The 17,719-nt window shown below is 52.4% G+C and overlaps 1 protein-coding gene across 1 annotated transcript; it reads left to right on the top strand.

The window, feature by feature from the left end:
* The first annotated feature begins 1,313 nt into the window (after positions 1 to 1,313).
* NIPSNAP1 (nipsnap homolog 1) lies at positions 1,314 to 17,719 on the top strand. The gene is made up of 10 exons (XM_061169023.1): positions 1,314 to 1,442; positions 9,348 to 9,475; positions 9,675 to 9,720; positions 9,971 to 10,065; positions 13,210 to 13,280; positions 13,426 to 13,566; positions 13,870 to 13,901; positions 14,253 to 14,347; positions 15,647 to 15,730; positions 17,381 to 17,719. The coding sequence occupies exons 1-10, from the start codon at positions 1,345 to 1,347 to the stop codon at positions 17,443 to 17,445; spliced, it is 855 nt and encodes a 284-aa protein (XP_061025006.1). The 5' UTR covers positions 1,314 to 1,344; the 3' UTR covers positions 17,446 to 17,719.

Here is a 17,719-nt window from a genome sequence, read left to right as displayed (position 1 = left end):
ATAGTTCTGCCTGTGTATAACAGTTGATTTCGGTTTTTTATTTATCATGATGATATACAGTATCCTTTTAAAATAAATCATGCAAAGAATACATGTTCATTGTAGCAACTTTAGAAAACACAAGAAAAAAAAATCATAGTTCAAGCCTCACTTCCTTATAGAAGTTATCATTGACCCTCAAAGTCTATATAGGACCTCGAATTTTCTCTTTCCCGCTCCCCATTATAAGTCCTCATAGCTCCACATACTTCTTCATAGCCTCTATCACAGTTGGCAAAAAATATTTTTCACTTATTCAGTAAATATTTAGTATGTCAGGCAGGAGAGGGGAGGGGAGGCGTAGGCCTAAGGCCTCTGCCCAGGAGGTTAGTACCAGTTTGATTTTGTCTCCCTGGCCTGGCCTTAAGTTCCAAGAGGGCTGGGGGCTTGTTGTTCTGGCTGCCTTTGGTGTCTCAGAGCTAACCACATGGCCTAGCCACGTGGACTCAATATTTGCCGAAGGAATCACAAAATCAAAGCCTGTCCTCACTCCTCCACCCCAGGCACACCACGCTGACCCTCAGCGTCAGCCTCAGCGGGTGGACATTCTTTTAGGCACACATCCAGTCTCTCTGGAAGCTATTAGGCTCCTGGGCCCCCCTGTGGGGTCTGCAGGCCCTCTGCTCCTGCTGAGGTCTGTGATCTGGGGGATTGTGGGCTGAGAGGAGACTAGTTTGAAAGTTAGGCACAAGACCTGGGCAGAGCAGGAGAAGGGCGTGGGGCCCCAGGAGGCCCAGGCAGCGATGGTAGTGGGGGATGGAAAGGGAAAAGGAGATGATGGAGAGAAAGTGTCCCTGCAACCCAGAGCCTTGTCCATCTGTCTTAAATTGTTGGCGGGTTTTCCTTTCATAATGTGATAAACGCTACCTGTGCCGGGCCCCCCACCCCCGCCCCGCCCCGCCCCGCCCCGCCCCGCCCCGCCCCGCCCAGGAACGCACAGGCGCACATAACTGTATAGATTTCAGGGGGCTTACTCGTCCTCTGCCGCTCATCCTTGAGTGCCCCGTTAAGAACCCCTGGTATTATTGTTCAATGCTCCCATTTTACCGGGGTGGACACTGAGGCCCAGAGTGGGCAAAGGGTTTGCTCCAGGTCACAGAGCAAGTCTGTAGCAGAGCTGCAGAGGCTCAGAGGACAAGAATAAGGACTTCTACCCAGCTTCCAAGTTGCTGAATGCACAGGGACTACGCCCACCTGTCTGGGTGGAGAGGGGGCGGGCGACTAGGTGGGGCGGGGCTTACTCACGTTCCGCCTCCGCTGCCGGGTTCGGGGGCGGGGCTTTCCTCCAACCAGCAGCGCTCCAACATGGCTCCGCGTCTGTGCAGCATCTCTGCGGCGGCTCGGCGGCTGCTGGGGCGCCCGGGGCCCGGGGGCCGGGACGTTGCGGCTGTGGCTGCAGCGCGGTATGAGCCGGGCCAGGCCAGGCGGGGGCGGCGCGCGTGGGGGGTGCACGCGTGGGGGCCAGGGTCTGGTCTTGGGGGATGGGCAGAGACTCGGGCTTGTAATCTAGTGGTTAGAGGCGGAGCCATGGGGAGGAGGTCTGGTCAAAGAACGGGGGAGGTGGAAAAGGTATGCGCAGGGTCTTTGTCCTACTGGGTGCCTGGCTCTGGGCTGAGAATGAAGGGTAGGGTGAATGAGAGGGGCAGGTCCTGGGCCCTGGGGAGTGGGAGCTGTCAGAGGGCAGGAGGAGTGGCCCCTTCCCAGGCCTTTGCGGTGATTGTGAGATAGTCCCCCTGGGGGCTTCTAGGAGAGGCAGCACCTCCTTCTGGAAGTTCTGGGAGTAAGAGATATGGGGAGCAATGGGAGATCCCTAAAGGCAGTGGCTGAACAGATCCTTTGCTCCCCAACCCTGAACAGTAGAAGTGGGGCAAAGGAGGCCTGAGAAAGGATGGGAGTTGCCTAAGGTCACTCCCCCTGCCATCCTGTGGCGGCACTGGGTCTGGACCCAGGCCTCCTGACACCCCTGTGCTCTTTGCACCACAACTGGTGGCCTCCTGGGAGAGGGAGGCTGGCTGGGCCATGGGCTGGGCCTGGGCTTTTGTTTGGTCCCTGCTCTGGGCTGAGGCAGGGCTGCGCCTTCCTGACTGGCCCTGGGTGGCCCCTCCCTTCTCCGTCTCTAGCACCCTGTACTTCCCCCATCTCTGCTCTTACCACCCTGTACACACTTGCCTGTCCCTGCCACTAGAGCATCACCTCATATTTCTGTTTACCCAGCCCCTGGCACAGGGCTCACAACAGTCTATGCTCAAGAACATTGGCCAAAGAAGTGAGGACACCTGTCCCCCCACCTGTGGAAAGGAGGGGTCTGTCCTGCCTAGCAGCCCAGGCATGAAGCTGCAGAGTTCCTGTTAGGCTTTGCTGTGAGATCTTCTAGAGTGCTGTGCAGTGAGTGTCAGGGGAGGCTGGGAAAGAGGAGCCAGGCATGTGCCCCCAACCTGACTGCCCAGTAATTGGGGAGAAAGCTGATAACATGGAGAGAGCCTAGAGTTTGCTCGCACCAGCACATCTAACTCAGCCTTTTTCAGTGGGGTGACCTTGCATGAGTCATTTGGCCTCTTGAAGTCTCAGATTCCTAATCTGTAAAATGCGGGTGATAAAGTAGGATGTATTTCATAGAGTTGTTGAGGATTAACAAGGCCATGTGTGCAAAGTACCCAGCCCCTGGTGAATTTGCTGCAAATGTTGCCCCTCGCCCAAACCTGTGTCTCAAGCAATTTTTTCATGAGCCCCCAAGATGTCAGGGCTGAAGGGGCTTTGGGGAGATCACCTTCTGTGAGCCCCTTGTTTTCCAGATAAGGAAATGGAATCTGGGGGCGGGACCACACTTCCCCAGGGTTACAAAATTGGTTGGTGGTAAAGCCATCTGTGTGGCGAATAGCCAGAGGCCACAAAAGGAGCATGGGACATAAAGGCAGCCTGCTGCTCCTCGCTTATCCACTCCTTAACCTTGGATGGGGCACTGAACCTCTGTGATCCTTGGTTTCCTTCTCTCTAAAGTGGGGATGGGGATCCCTGCCTGGTGTTTTTCGTAGGATTGCTGTGCAGGTACTTGGATTAATACTTATCAAGTCCCTAAAGGACTGCTTCGAAGTTACTTACTCCCTGGTCCCACCTTACTCCCTGGTCCCACCATAGCTGGGAATCCTGCCGACCCTCCATCTGCCCCGTATCTCTCTGGAGTCACTAGAGGGGCCCTCTGGCCTCTGAGCTTTGGGGGCCGCTTGGGTACAGACACAGTGTGGGCTTTGAAATCGGATAGACCTGGATTGGAATCCTCTTGGCCATTGATTAATTGTTCTCGAATAAGGCCTGGTACATCTCTGAGCCTCATTTTTCTCTATTTTGTTTTTGAGCCTCATTTTTCTCAAGAACATATTGTGAGGATCAGCTCTCAGCACATAGAAAGTGCTCAGTACACAGCAGTTGCTACCGCTGCATCAGTAATGCTCTCGTTAACAGAACTTTAGTTCTTCCGGTTTGTCTTCCAAAGACAGACTTCAGGAACAATAAGCAGAAATGTGGCCCCTTTCTTTTTTTTTTTTTAATTTTATTTATTATTTTTGGCTGCATTGGGTCTTCGTTGCTGCGCACGGGCTTTCTCTAGTTGTGGCGAGCGGGGGCTGCTCTTCGTTGCAGTGCGCGGACTTCTCATTGCCATGGCTTCTCTTGTTGTGGAGCACGGGCTCTAGGCACGCAGGCTTCAGTAGTTGCAGCATGTGGGCTCAGTAGTTGCAGTGCACAGGCTCTAGGGCACATGGGCTTCAGTAGTTGTGGCACGCGGGCTCAGTAGTTGTGGTACACAGGCTTAGTTGCTCTGCGGCATGTGGAATCTTCCCGGATCAGGGCTCGAACCCGTGTCCCCTACATTGGCAGGCGGATTCTTTTTTTTTTTTTAATTTATTTAGTTAGTTAGTTAGTTTTGGCTGTGTTGGGTCTTCGTTGCTGCATGTGGGCCCTCTCTAGTTGCGGCGAGCAGGGGCTACTCTTCATTGTGGTGCGTGGGCTTCTTATTGCCGTGGCTTCTCTTGTTGTGGAGCACGAGCTCTAGGCACGTGGGCCTCAGGAGTTGTGGCAAGTGAGCTCAGTAGTTGTGGCTCGCAGGCTCAGTAGTTGTGGCGCACGGGCTTAATTGCTCCACGGCATGTGGGATCTTCCTGGACCAGGGATCGAACCGGTGTCCCCTGCATTGGCAGGCAGATTCTTAACCAGTGTGCCACCAGGAAAGTCCTGTGGCCCCTTTCAGCCAACTCAAAAGAGTGTTTCAGGAATGTGCACAGAGCCAAACTTCCTAGCATATCAATCTAGAGCATTCCAGAGCATTTTCATGTGGTGAGGCACCAGACCGTTGATCCCTATTGAGAGTGCAAATGTGTCTCAAAAGTTCTCATCTGGGACAGATATTTACTGAGCAGCTCCCATGCTAAAAGCATTGTGCTGGTACCCTGAGGGATGGAGAACGTCAGCTCTGGGCTTCTGGTGTGGCTGGGGAGACGAGACGTATTCACATGAAAATGATGGAGGGGCTGAGGGCGAAATAGGAGAGGTGTTTTTTTTTTTTTTTTTTTGGCTGTGCCCCACATGTGGGATTTTAGTTCCCCTGACCAGGGATCTAACCTGTGCCCCCTGCAGTGGAAGCACAAAGTCTTTTTTTTTTTTTTTAATTGGAGTATAATTGCTTTACAATATTGTGTTAGTTTCTATTGTACAATGAAGTGAATCGGCTATATGTATACATATATCCCCTCCCTCTTGGACCTCCCTCCCTGCCCCCCCTCCAGCCCCCCGGTCCCCCAGTCCCCCAGCCCCCCAGCCCCCCAGCCATCCCACCCATCTAGGTCATCACAGAGCACCGAGCTGAGCTCCCTGAAGCACAGAGTCTTAACCACTGGACCGCCAGGGAAGTCCCAGGAGAGATGTGTTTATGGAAGGGGTTGAACTGGTTTTTCTAGGCCTAAGGAGCATTCTTCTTTTTTTTTTTTTTTAAATTTATTTAATTTATTTTATTTTTTGGCTGCATTGGGTCTTCATTGCTGCGCGCGGGCTTTCTCTAGTTGCGGCGAGCGGGGGCTACTCTTCATTGTGGTGCGCGGGCTTCTCATTGTGGTGGCTTCTCTTTGTTGCAGAGCTCGGGCTCTAGGCGCACAGGCTTCAGTAGTTGTGGCATGTGGGCTCAGTAGTTGTGGCTCGCGGGCTCTAGAGCACAGGCTCAGTAGTTGTGGCACACGGGCTTAGTTGCTCCGCGGCACGTGGGATCTTCCTGGACCAGGGCTCAAACCCGTGTCCTCTGCATTGGCAGGCGGGTTCTTAATCACTGCGCCACCAGGGAAGCCCCACCCTTGGGGCTTAATATATTCTTAATATAGTTTAGATACCAGAATCTTTGGTGTTTCTGGGATGATTTACTGAGATTACATGAAAAAAAGTAAGAAAGAAAGTAAGTTGGGACTGCCTTAGAGCAGTGATTCTCAGGCCTGAGTGTGCATCAGAATCCCTTGGCAGGCTTGTTAAAACCCAGATTGCTAGGCCCACCCCCAGAGTTTCTGTTGCAGTGGGTCTGGGATGGGGCCTCAAAACTTCTAACACGTTCTCAGGTGTTGCTAACGATAGGGAATCTTGGCTCTGTGGTCACCAAATTTAAGAGGGAATTGGGGGCTTCCCCGGCAGTCCAGTGGTGAAGACTCTGCACTTCCACTGCTGGGGGCATGGTCGGGGAACTAAGATCCCACATGCTGCGTGGGGTGGCCAAAAAAATAAATAAATAAAAATTAAAAATTAAGAAAAAAGTGGGGGGCTTCCCTGGTGGCACAGTGGTTGAGAATCTGCCTGCCAATGCAGGGGACACGGGTTCGAGCCCTGGTCTGGGAAGATCCCACATGCCGTGGAGCAACTAGGCCCGTGAGCCACAATTACTGAGCCTGCGCGTCTGGAGCCTGTGCTCCGCAACAAGAGAGGCCACAATAGTGAGAGGCCCACGCACCACGATGAAGAGTGGCCCCCGCTTGCCACAACTAGAGAAAGCCCTAGCATAGAAACAAAGACCCAACATAGCAATCAATCAATCAATCAATCAATAAATCTTTTAAAAAAAAAAAAAAGAAAAAAGGGGAATTGACTCTGGAAAGCTTGGCAAAATAGATTAGAGCTAGAATCCCAAGTGGAGACATCCAACCTTGTTTTATGGGCAGTAGGGATCCATAGAAGATTTTCAAGTGGACGAATAGCATCACAACCATGGTGCGTTACAAAATTGATGGGCAGGTTAGGAAAAAAGGGAAAGAATGGGAGCCAGGAGTTCAGTTAGGAAGTTAGGTAGGAAGAGTGATGTTAGCTGCACTGCCGTGTCTGCCCCATTCTCTACAAGGCGATCCTATTGCTCTTATTTTATGGATGAGATAAATGAGGCTCAGAGAGATGACGCTGGGCTGGGATTAGTCCTGGATTTGTCCAGAACCTGTGTTCTTAAGCACTAATTCTGCTGGTGGTGGTGGGGATGGAAAGGGCCCCTGACTCCCGAGTCCACACTCTGAGCCAAGGTCCACACTTTCGCTCCTTTCTTACCTCTCAGATTTCATCATTTTCATGCACCTGTGTCTTAGCTCCCCCCACACGCCTGCACTCGTTCCCCAAACGTGGTCTGAGCATGTGCCACGTCCCCAGCACTGTTCCAGGCACTGGGGATACAGCAGGGATACACGAGACAGACGAGATCCCTATCCTCTTGGGGCTCTGCTTCTAGTGGGAGACAATAAACAAGGCACATAATAAACAAAAGAATTCTATAACGTGTTAGAAGGAGCTACAGAAAAATAGAGAGCAGGGTGAGAAGAGTTGGGGAGTTCAGGGACAGGAGAATGTTGTGATTTCATTGAGAAAGTGAAATTTGAACTCTTGAAAATGTGAACCCTCGGATGCTAGCTTCAAGTTCAGACCCTGCCCTGGGATATTCTTGGGACCTGTAGAAAAGATCTTTAGAGATAGGCTGCTCTACCCTGCTCTTTTGACACGTGGGAAACAGAGACCCAGAGGCAGGAAAGATTAGACAGTGGTGGGAGGAGATGGGAGCCCATCAGAGCTCCTGGACCCCCTCACTCCCCAGCCCCCGGGGTCCCAGGCTCTCTCTTCAGGACTGGCCACTTGGCTGTTTATCTTGGTCAGTGCTGATGTTAATAAATTACTCAAAGCCCAGTCCTGGAGCAAAGGTCTTTGTTGACAAATAGTAGGAGTGGCTGCCCTCCCTGTCACCACCCCTTCCAGTGGAAGCAGCCTCTCTACATTCAAACCAAGGGTCAGGTCCCTCTGCCAGTGGCTTTGTTAAAAACACCTGGTTCTTCACAGTATCTATGTGATGCTAGTTCCCCAGGTTGGTGCCAGATCTGAGGTGGGGCTGACTTTAGAGGAAAGAGCTCTGGGTTTTTTCCTGAGCTCTCTGCCCCTGATTTGCTATGTGACCTGGGGACAAGTTTCTTAACCCTCCCACCTCCGACCTTCTATTTTCTCATCTCGAAAATGGGGGCATTAATAGTATCAACATTATGATATCATTACATAGATTCAGCGGGATCATGTTAAGCTGATCACAGGTCCCTGGCACAGAGGATATCCTTAGCCAACATTAGCCATAGTGAGGCTCCCTTATTCTGGTCCCAAATTTTTCACAGACTACATCGACCATCTGATGATAACTGTCTTTGTTTTTTGTTAATGAAGCAAATACACACAAAATGATAGAAAGCCTATGAATTTGGAAATACTTCAAACAGTTTTTTTTACCTTTACAAAAAATTATAATGAGTAACGAAAAGTTTAACCGTCTTCCTCTTCCCTCTCCCAGGTAAGCAGTATTAACAGTTTGGGACTGGGAGTTCCCGGGCAGTTCAGTGGTTGGAACTCGGCACTTTCACTGCTGTGGCCCGGGTTCAGTCCCTGGTTGGGGAACTAGGATCCTGCAGGCTGCTTGGCGTGGCCAAAAACCAACCAACCAACCAACAAAAAGCAGTCTGGGACAAATTGTTACTCATCTTTCTCTATGCTTATACAAATATATCACCACTTTAAGATGCTTTTTAAATTTTATCAGTCCCAGTACTTGCTCCATATTTTGAAGAAAAGCAATACTTTGATTTGCAAAACGTTTATCCTAGCTACAGAAAAGGCTTGAAAAAGGAGAGGACTTGCTGATGGGGCCCCCATTGCCAGGCTCCTTGGCTAGAAATCATCCAGTGGGAGGCTAGTGTTTCAGGCCTGGCTACAAGCTGCACCACTGCTGTTAAGTAAGATGATTTACCACCTCTGGCAGCCTAAAAGTAATCCCCACCCCTGCTGGGACCTTGTGTGGGGAGTGCAGTTATGATCTGGCAGGACCTGGTGGTTGGTCCCCCTGCTCTGAACAAGGCACGTCATTCATTCATTCTTTCTCACAGCAACATAGCAATGTGCACAGGGCAGATATTTGTCAATTAAGTGTTGGCTGGATGAGTGAATGAATCTTGCCTTGTGGTGCCTTTGACCCCCTCTACCTGCCTTTATCTGCCAAATCAGCCCTGGAGATTTGGAGACTGGCCAGATCACCTCCTCTGGAGAGCCAACCCAGACTTCCAGAGGCCAAGTTCAGGCTCACACATCTGGGCTCTCCCAGAGACCTCTGGCTGTAACTGTGTTCCAAGGTCCACTTCTCCCAGCAGACTGTGACCTCCTCAAGGACAAAGTGTGCTTGTCTTGGGCTCTCCATTTGTGGGGCTGGGATTGGGCACAGGCCAGGTGTAGTGTGAGCACCAGGGAGGACGGTGAATGCAGCCCTCTCATCAGAGGGGACAGAAATTGCAAAGAAAGCACAGAGTGAAAGAGCCTGGTGTGTTCAGGGAGAAGCATAGCTGGAGAGCGGGATACACAGGTGGGGGATGGACAGGATGGGAGGCTGCCAAGGTAGGTTGGGCTGTCATGGGCTTTGGACATCAGGCAAGATGGGTGCGGGGTTGATCCTCTTGGCAAGGGATGCAGTTGTGTGGTCCAAGTGGAGGACCTCTTGGAAAGGGGTGAAGTGGAGGCAGGGAGGCTAGAGAGAGAGGCGGGAGGTGGGGCTGCCTCTCCTGGCCTCCTGAGGCTCCACAGAGCTTCAAGAAGCGAACTGGGCAGCCAGGATCTCTGTAGAAAGGACCAGGTGTGCTCAGCTGGCTCCAATGACATGACATCTTCTGGAGCTGCCATGGGATTCCGTGGCTGCATTCCCAGAAATGTGTGTCACTAGCCTTGGGGGGCAAGGCGTCTGAGCAGATGTAAGCAGGTCCCCCCTGAACTCCTCTGTCCCGCAGCTTCTATTCCAAGGACAATGAAGGCAGCTGGTTCCGTTCTCTGTTCGTACACAAGGTGGATCCCCGGAAGGACGCCCACTCCACCCTGCTGTCCAAGAAGGAGACCAGCAACCTCTACAAGATCCAGTGTGAGTGGCTGCTGAGTTGGCCAGCCCGCCCTCCCAGGGCCTCTGGGGGCCTGCAAGGCTCCGGCTGGGACTTGAGAGGGTCTGGGACATCCCGAGCTGTCCTGGGAGCCCAGGCCCTGTGGGGCTACCCCCAGCACAGCTCCCCACAGACACCCCGCTCCCCCTCGCTTCACCTCCTGTTATCTGTCCTCTGTTGCAGTTCACAATGTGAAGCCCGAGTGTCTGGATGCCTACAACAGCCTGACGTGAGCTGACCCTAACCCTAACCTTCCTGTCCCAGTCCCTGCTTGGGTGGGGGCCTCTATCCCAGCTCTGTTCTCCGTGCAGAAATCCAGGGGGGTGGAGATTTCAGAGCCACAAGTCCTCTCGTGCAGCCTCTGCATCTTAGAGATGGGGAGACTGAGGCCCAACTCTGCGGGCCTGAGTTGGAAGCCTCATCTCAGGGGCTCTGGTGGCTGGTGTGAGCCCTCCCCCTTCTCTGTGCCCCTCCCACAGGGAGGCTGTGCTGCCCAAGCTGCACCTGGATGAGGACTATCCCTGCTCGCTCGTGGGCAACTGGAACACATGGTACGGGGAGCAGGACCAGGCAGGTGAGCTGCCCACCCCCCAGCGCCACTGCTGCCCAGCCCAGGTGGCTGCCCTCCACTCCTCTGCAGCGCCACCCAGAGGGGTCTTTCTAAGTGCAGCCCCCGTCAGCTCACTCCCCTGCCCAAACATCTGTGGTGGCTCCCTCTGCCCTTGGGGTGCCCCACGAGGCTCTCGAGCCCTTCCCTGCCCAGCGTCAAGCCTTGTCTCGCCACGTCCTCCTGCTTGCTGCACCATCCCACCCAGGACTTCTTTCTGTTCTTCAGATGGATAGTTTTTCCCTCTAGTTCCACGCTCTTGTTCATGCTGTTTCATCAGCCTGAAGCATTCTTTCTCCCTTGCCTCCTCTACTTGGCTCCCTCCTCTACTCACCTTTTATTTTGGTGTAGACATCACCTCCTCCTGGAGGCCTCCCCTGATACCCTCCACCCCAGCTGGGTGAGGCACCTCTCCTGGCTCCCCAGCCCCCAGGACCTGCCTCTTCACAGCCCTGATCATGTGCCCTGTTCTGTCTGTCTCCCTGTGGAGGTGGTGAGTACCGGGAGGGCGGGGCCCCTGCCTTTCTTCACCACTGAACCCCCGGTATGCTGTACATATTTGTGGAATAAAAGGGACTCTTGTCTGAGCTGGTTCCTTACAGCTTCCCAGCGGTAACCCCAGCATGCCCCATCCCACCCCAACATGCCCCCCTCGGTTGGCACCAGCTGTGAGGACCCACACATGAATTTGGTTCACTCACAGCATCCCAGCCACTTAGAGGGGCCTTGGCATTTAGATCTGCACTGTCCAGGAAAGTAACCACTAACCACGTGTAGCTATTTAAATTTAAATTGGGTAAAGTTAAATAAAATGAAAAATTCAGTTCCTCAGTCACACTAGCCACATTTCAAGTGCCCAGTGATAGAAATATGTGGCTCGTGGCTACCATCTTGGATGGCACAGCTGTAGAACTTTTCCATCATAGTAGAAAGTCCTTTTGGACAGTGCTGGTTAGACTGCGTACGGCACAGGGAGCTCCTCTGGTGCAGCTCTGATAGAGGGTCCTCTGTGCTTCCCTTGAACACTCACAGCTATGGGGAGCTCACTACCGCGTAAGCCAACTTATCTCATCCTTCAACTGCCCTGATAATTGTATGTGTCTTTTTTGTTTGTTTGTTTTTTAAATCTGTGATCTGCAGGTAGGTAGATTCTCTTAATCATTTATTCTGTTTCAGTAACAGTCACTGACACATTAATAGTGGGGTAAGAGAAAAGCTGTCTTCCGTTCCAGCCCCTACAGTTTTCCCATTTTAGGTACAACCTAATCAGTTCCAGCAGTACTTCTTGTATTCTTCTAAGTATCTGCTAATTGAGAAATGACCTTTGAGGAATGGGAGCGTGAATTTTAAAGCATGTCCTATATTTTGTGTATCTTGAGGGGTTGTCCCCTATGTAGAATCATCTGGGGAGCAGATCCACTGAGCTACCCCCTGGGAGTAGGGCTCAGGAATCTACATTTTAATGAATTTGTAGATTCGGTTTTTTTGTAAAAAACCTCCAATCCATCTTCTAGATGGAACACTATCATTGTTAGAAAATTCTTTCTTCTCATGGGCCTTGGATGCCCTCCTTGTAACTTTTACCTCTTGGCCCCTAGGATTAGGCTAATGCCTCTTCCACAGGTCAGCATTCCTGGTCTTAATAGACTGCCATCCATACAGTACTTTTGCTGTTTCCCTTGGGAAAGAGGCCTTTAAACCATAGGCTCAGACCATTTTGCAGATGGGAAAATCAAGGCAGAGATGGAGTCAAAAGGCAGGTGAGCGACCAGCTGGGGATAAGTAACAAGAGTCTGAAATGCCAAGCCACTGGCCAGCCAAATGCTCTCAGCCTTAGCCTGCCCGATTGACCTTTTGGGGACCTTGCTCCCTTGGCCCCAGCCATGCTCCCAAGCATGACAAGACTGTTCCTTCTCTTACACACAAACTAGGTTTCTTTATTACTGGAAGATGTATCAGGGTTTTCCTAGGGCTGCTGTAAAAAGTACCAACTACTGGTGGGCTTAAAACAACAGAAATCTATTCTCTCAAGTTCTGCAGTCCAGAAGTCTGAAATCAAGGTGTCGGTAGGGGCGTGCTCCCTCCAAAGGCTCTAGGGGAGAATCTTTTCTTGCCTTTTCCAGCTTCTAGTGGTGGCCGGAAATCCTTGGCACTCCTTGGCTCACAGATGCATTGCTGCAACCTCTGCCTCCTTAGTCACGTGGTGTTCTCCCTGGGTGTCTGTCTTCACATGGTGTTGCCCTCTGTGTCCAAGTCTCCCTCTTCTTATAAGGACATCAGTCATTGAATTTAGGGCCCACCCAATATGACCTCACCTTAGCTTGACTACCACTAGAAAGACCCTATTTCAAATAAGGTCACATTCTGAGGTTCTGGGTTGACATGAATTTGGGGGTGGGGGTGGAGGACACTATTTAACCCAGTACAGAGACTGTGATAAAAAATGCAAACGGTACAAAGAGTTTGCAATGAAAAGTAAACCTCCCTCCTGCCTGTGAACCCCAGGCCTCAGTTCTTTGCCCCAAGGGTATCTCCTGTCACAATCTTGATAGCTCTCCATCGAGAGGTGGTGCATAGACCAGCATCTCTGGATATGTTCCTCCCCCTCTAAACACACGTGGTACCATACCTCACATGCTGTTCTGTTCCTTAGTTTTTTTCCTTTAATTCAGTGTTTTGGAGTCATCCATCTCTGCCCATCAGACCTACCCCTTCCTTTGGCCCAGCCTGTCCCTCACAGGCCTGGTGGTCTGCTTTACGCATGCGCAGCTCCTAGGGTACAAGTTCACGTCTGATCCGCTTGTTGCTATTTAAAGAAGTTTGGGTGGGAGCGTTATTCTCATTTTCAAGATGAGGATATTGAGGCCTAGAGGGGTCAAAGGCCACCTGGCAGAGCTGCAGCTTAAACCTAGGTCTCCGGGGCTTGTGTCTGGCGTTCTCCCCTGCCTAGTGCTGCCCCCACCAAGGCAGAGGGAACTCAGAGAGTCCTGGTGCTACAGGGAACCAGGCTGGAGCCTCCCCTTTTACATACACACCTAACCAGCCTCGGGGTAAGCAGGGCAGGGTCCCCGCAGCCCCCTGACCTGTACCCTCCTCCCTGCCCCCCAACAGTGCACCTGTGGCGATTCTCAGGTGGCTACCCAGCCCTCATGGACTGCATGAACAAGCTCAAAAACAACAAGGTATGTTGGCATCCACTCGGCAAAGCTCTCCGGATGCTGGTTCTGGCTCAGCCCTGTGCTGGGGGCTGCCTCCGTCAGCCTGTGGGACACACTGATGGGGCCGGGGCACTTCCTGGCTGCCGTGCCCAAACCACCATGCCCGCAGGAGTACCTGGAGTTCCGAAAGGAGCGGAGCCAGATGCTGCTGTCCAGGAGGAACCAGCTGCTCCTCGAGTTCAGCTTCTGGAACGAGCCACAGCCTAGAGCCGGCCCCAACATCTACGAGCTGAGGACGTACAAGCTCAAGGTGCCTCCCCCGCCAGGTCCCTGCTTGTCTCCCACCCTTCCTGCAGCAGCGCTGCTTTCCTGGTACCCTGAGGTGGGCGGGCCTGGTGCCCCAGCACCTAGATTGGGGCTTCTGGCCCCAGAACAGAGGTGTGTGTGCATGTGTGCACACGTGCACACCCAGGTGTGAGTCAGGGCCCCATGAATAAGGTGAAGCGGCCCCAGGAGCTGCAGAGACATGACAGTTTCCCATCCCCACCCAACAGTGGTGCTTGAAATACCAGAAGGGGGCTCATTCGCCTCCTCTGCTCTGGTTCTCTTTCAGCCGGGAACCATGATCGAGTGGGGGAACAACTGGTGAGTGGTGGTGCTGGGGAGTTGGGGGTACCCTGCGCACCTGCCCTACCAAGGCCCCTGGTGGGCCACCTTTCCCAGGGCCCTGTAGCAGGGAACCCGTCATCCTCCATGCCATCTCCAGGAGATGGTGATGATCCAACCAGGGGGGTGAGGATCCTCTAGACCACTGTGGTAGAACACCCAGCCAGCGGCTGCACCTCCGTCACCCTGGTCCCTGATCATTTCTGAGAGCCGAGGGCCCTACCTCAGGCTCCTCCCTTGATGTGTAACTGAGAAACCAGCCTGGGAACACCCCGGAGGGCCCTTTGCACCGGCCCTGGCCTCTGCCCCACACTTTTCTGCCATCCCCAGGGCTCGGGCCATCAAGTACCGGCAGGAGAACCAGGAGGCAGTGGGCGGCTTCTTCTCGCAGATAGGAGAGCTCTACGTTGTGCACCATCTCTGGGGTAGGCTGGGGACCCTCCAGGACCCTCTGTGGCCCCCTTTCTCCACTCTCAGTCCATGTCAACAATGCAAATACATTAGTGCCCTTGTGGAGCTTACATTCCAGCAGAGGGGGACACCACCTCAGACATAAAGTAACAAAAAAGATAATTTCGGATTATTACAAATCATAAACAGAGAGGGAGAAATAATGAAGAAAAATATGGGAAGCTTCATGGGCTTAGATAGACTAGAACGCCTCTCTAAGGAGGTGAAATGTAAGCTCAGCTAAAGGATGAGGAGTCATCTGTGAATTGCCAGGGAAGGGTATTCCAAGTAGAGGGAACAACACGTGCAAAGGCCCTGCAGCGGGGAAAGGCCTTCAGGGTTTTGAGACGTGCAAAGGAGGCCTGTGTGGAGGGAGTGGGGAAGAGAGTGGGAAGATGTGGATCGGCCAGGTTAGACTGGGTCTTGCAGGCCATGGGGATGAGATGAGTTGGGATTTATTCTTTTTCTCTTTTTTTTTTTTCGGCTGCACCGCGAGGCTTGAGGGATCTTAGTTCCCCGACCAGAGATCGAACCCAATCCCCCTGCACTGGAAGTGCAGAGTCCTAACCACTGGACCATCAGGGAATTCCTGGGATTTATTCTAACTGCAGCGGGCGACTGCTGCAGCGTTTCAAGCAGCATGAAATGACCTGATTTGTGTTCTAATGATTCCTCTGGCTGCCATGTGCTTTGTTGGGAGCACTTTGTAGGGGAGCAAGAGAGGATGTGGGGCATCAGGAGATGGTTATAATAGCTCAGGGGGGAGAGGATGGTGGCCTGGCCTAAGGTGGTGACAGTGAGGATGCTGAGAATTCCACAGATTCATTGGTCTGGAGGTGGGACCAATGGGACTGGTGGATGAATTGTCTGTCTGGGGTGGGGGAGGGAGAGAGGACCCCAGGACTCCAAGACTCCTGTTTGAGCAGCTCTGTGTTGCTTACTGAAACCCTTGGAGGAGCAGGTTGGAGAGTCAGGAGTGTACTTTTGGTCCTTAGAAGTGTTACCTTTGAGACACTGACACATCTGAGTGGAAATGTCAAGTGGACACTGGATAGTCAAGTCTAGAGCCCAAGGGAGAGTTCTGGGCTGGAAATACACAAGAAATGTACTGATTGGATGAGATTGTCAAAGCAGACAGTGTTTGCTAACAGTTGGAGGCATCCGGGGAGGAAGAGACAGCAGGGCAGGGTTTGGGGCAACGGAAGGAGGGCCTTGTGCGGGGTACAGGCTCAGATCCTCTGTGCCTCAGGAATGAGCCTATGCCTTCCCCACAGCCTATAAAGACCTGCAGTCTCGGGAGGAGACCAGAAATGCTGCCTGGAGGAAGAGGGGCTGGGACGAAAATGTCTACTACACAGGTGAGCACCTCCTCTGAGGTCATCTGCCAAGAGCCCTATCTGAGGATGGAATCCCCTCTGCAAGTAGATCTGACCTTGTTTGATTACCTCTCGTGATGGAGAACTCACTTTCAGGACAATGAGTTAGTAGGTTCCTGTCCTGGTGGCATGCTCCCCGGGATGCAGGCTGTCCTGGGTGAGTGCTCTAAGGGGCAATAACACAGCCAGGTGGTCCCTGCCTCAGAGAAGTGTTGTAGTTGAGCACACAGTGTGACCTTGGGCCTGGGTCTTCACCTCACTGATGCTGTTTTCCATCTGTAAGGTGGCCATGGTGAGAATGCCTCCCTCAGAGGGCTGGAGGGAGGGTTCCAGGAGCTAATTTATGAAAAGTGCTTGGCCTAGACTCTGGCGCAGAGGAGGCGCACAGTCAATTTTTTCGAGCAAGTGTTTTGCATATGGCATTTGCCACTTTGCCGGGACCCCTGGGAACCACCTGGAGTCAGTAGGTGCTGATTGAGCACTCACTGTGTACCAGGGACTGTGGTGGGCGGGAGTTGGGAGGCAGAGAATGCCCTGCCCTTAAGGAACTTACAGCTGAGCTTCCACACTTACCAGCTGGTGTGCGGGAGAATGCATCTCCTGAAGGAGTTAGCGGGAGCCTCACTCTTCCAAGTGTGGTCCCAAATGACAGTGTCAGCATCCCCTGGAAGCTTGTTAGAAATGCCCAGTCTCAACCCCGCCCCCGCCCCCGCACTGAATCAAGATCTGCCCTTGAACGAGAACTGTAGGTAATTTGTAAGCACGGTAAAGTTTAACTTCACTGAGCAGGAGGAAAGAGTCTGACCTTCTGGGTGACCTTGGGCTGACCCGCTCTGGGCTGCAGCGTCCCCACCTGTAAAATGAGTCAGTTGAACTAAATCAGTGTTTTTCAAACCTTAGCCCCTTGAGGACACCCTCACAGCTTTTGTCCTGCCAGTTTTCTTCTGCTACAATTATTTTCTTGATCTCTTCCTTTAAATCCCCCTGCTTTGTTCTTCACCTAGCTTTGTCCTAAGCAATAATATCTGTGAAATCACTTTTAAACTATGCTGGTTATTTTTTCACATACATAGAAAATAAGTATATAATTATGAAAATTTTTTTAAAATAAATTATTTATTTGTTTATTTATTTTTGGCTGTGTTGGGTCTTTGTTGCTGCGTGCAGGTGTTCTCTAGTTGCGGCGAGCGGGGGCTCCTCTTTGTTGCGGTGCGCGGGCTTCTTATTGCGGTGGCTTCTCGTTGTGGAGGACAGGCTCTAGGCGTGTGGGCTTCAGTAGTTGCAGCACACAGGCTCAGTAGTTGTGGTGCACAGGCTTAGTTGCTCCACGGCATGTGGGATCTTCCCGGACCAGGGCTCGAACCCGTGTCCCCTGCATTGGCAGGCGGATTCTTAACTACTGCACCACCAGGGAAGTCCCAATTATGAAACATTTTTAAAGCTGCCTTTCATCACAGCCTAAGTCCCCTCGTATCCCACAGTTTGGGAGATGTGGCGCTCTCCATGGGCCATTACAGGAGAGCAGTGGGGTTTCCCTGTCTCAGCATCCCAGGCCTCCTCCTCCTTCAGGGGCTAGTTTTGGGGGGTTGGCTCACCTCAGTCCCCTCGTGACCTCTGCCTCTCTCTCTGCAGTCCCCCTGGTTCGACACATGGAGTCTCGGATCATGATCCCTTTGAAGATCTCACCTCTCCAGTGATGCTGCCGCTGCCTCCACCTCCTCCCACCTCTCCCTCAGGGTAGCCATGGACAGAGGAGATCCCAGCCCTGATGTCTTGGTTTTCTCTCAGACTCTGTGGACTCTGGGGGTAGTGCTCAGCTCAGAGAAGGGGGAGCTGAAGGATGATGGGGTTCTGAGGACTCGCAGCCCTGTCCAGACCCTTCCCACCTTCCCCGCCCACCTGTTCCCCTGTGCTGGAAGCAGTTGTTAATTTCTCTGAATGAAGAACAGCAACCTTTTGTGTCTTTTCACA

Source organism: Eubalaena glacialis, chromosome 15 (assembly GCF_028564815.1).
Source record: "Eubalaena glacialis isolate mEubGla1 chromosome 15, mEubGla1.1.hap2.+ XY, whole genome shotgun sequence".
NCBI lineage: Eukaryota > Metazoa > Chordata > Mammalia > Artiodactyla > Balaenidae > Eubalaena > Eubalaena glacialis.
This window is presented reverse-complemented; position numbering and strand designations above follow the sequence as displayed.

Excerpts from the sequence above, each read along its gene's own strand:
- NIPSNAP1 (XM_061169023.1), top strand. The coding sequence starts at position 1,345 with ATGGCTCCGCGTCTGTGCAGCATCTCTGCGGCGGCTCGGCGGCTGCTG. Across the intron at positions 9,721-9,970 it reads GATGCCTACAACAGCCTGAC|GGAGGCTGTGCTGCCCAAGC; the intron begins GTGAGCTGACCC and ends CCCCTCCCACAG. Across the intron at positions 13,902-14,252 it reads ATCGAGTGGGGGAACAACTG|GGCTCGGGCCATCAAGTACC; the intron begins GTGAGTGGTGGT and ends TGCCATCCCCAG.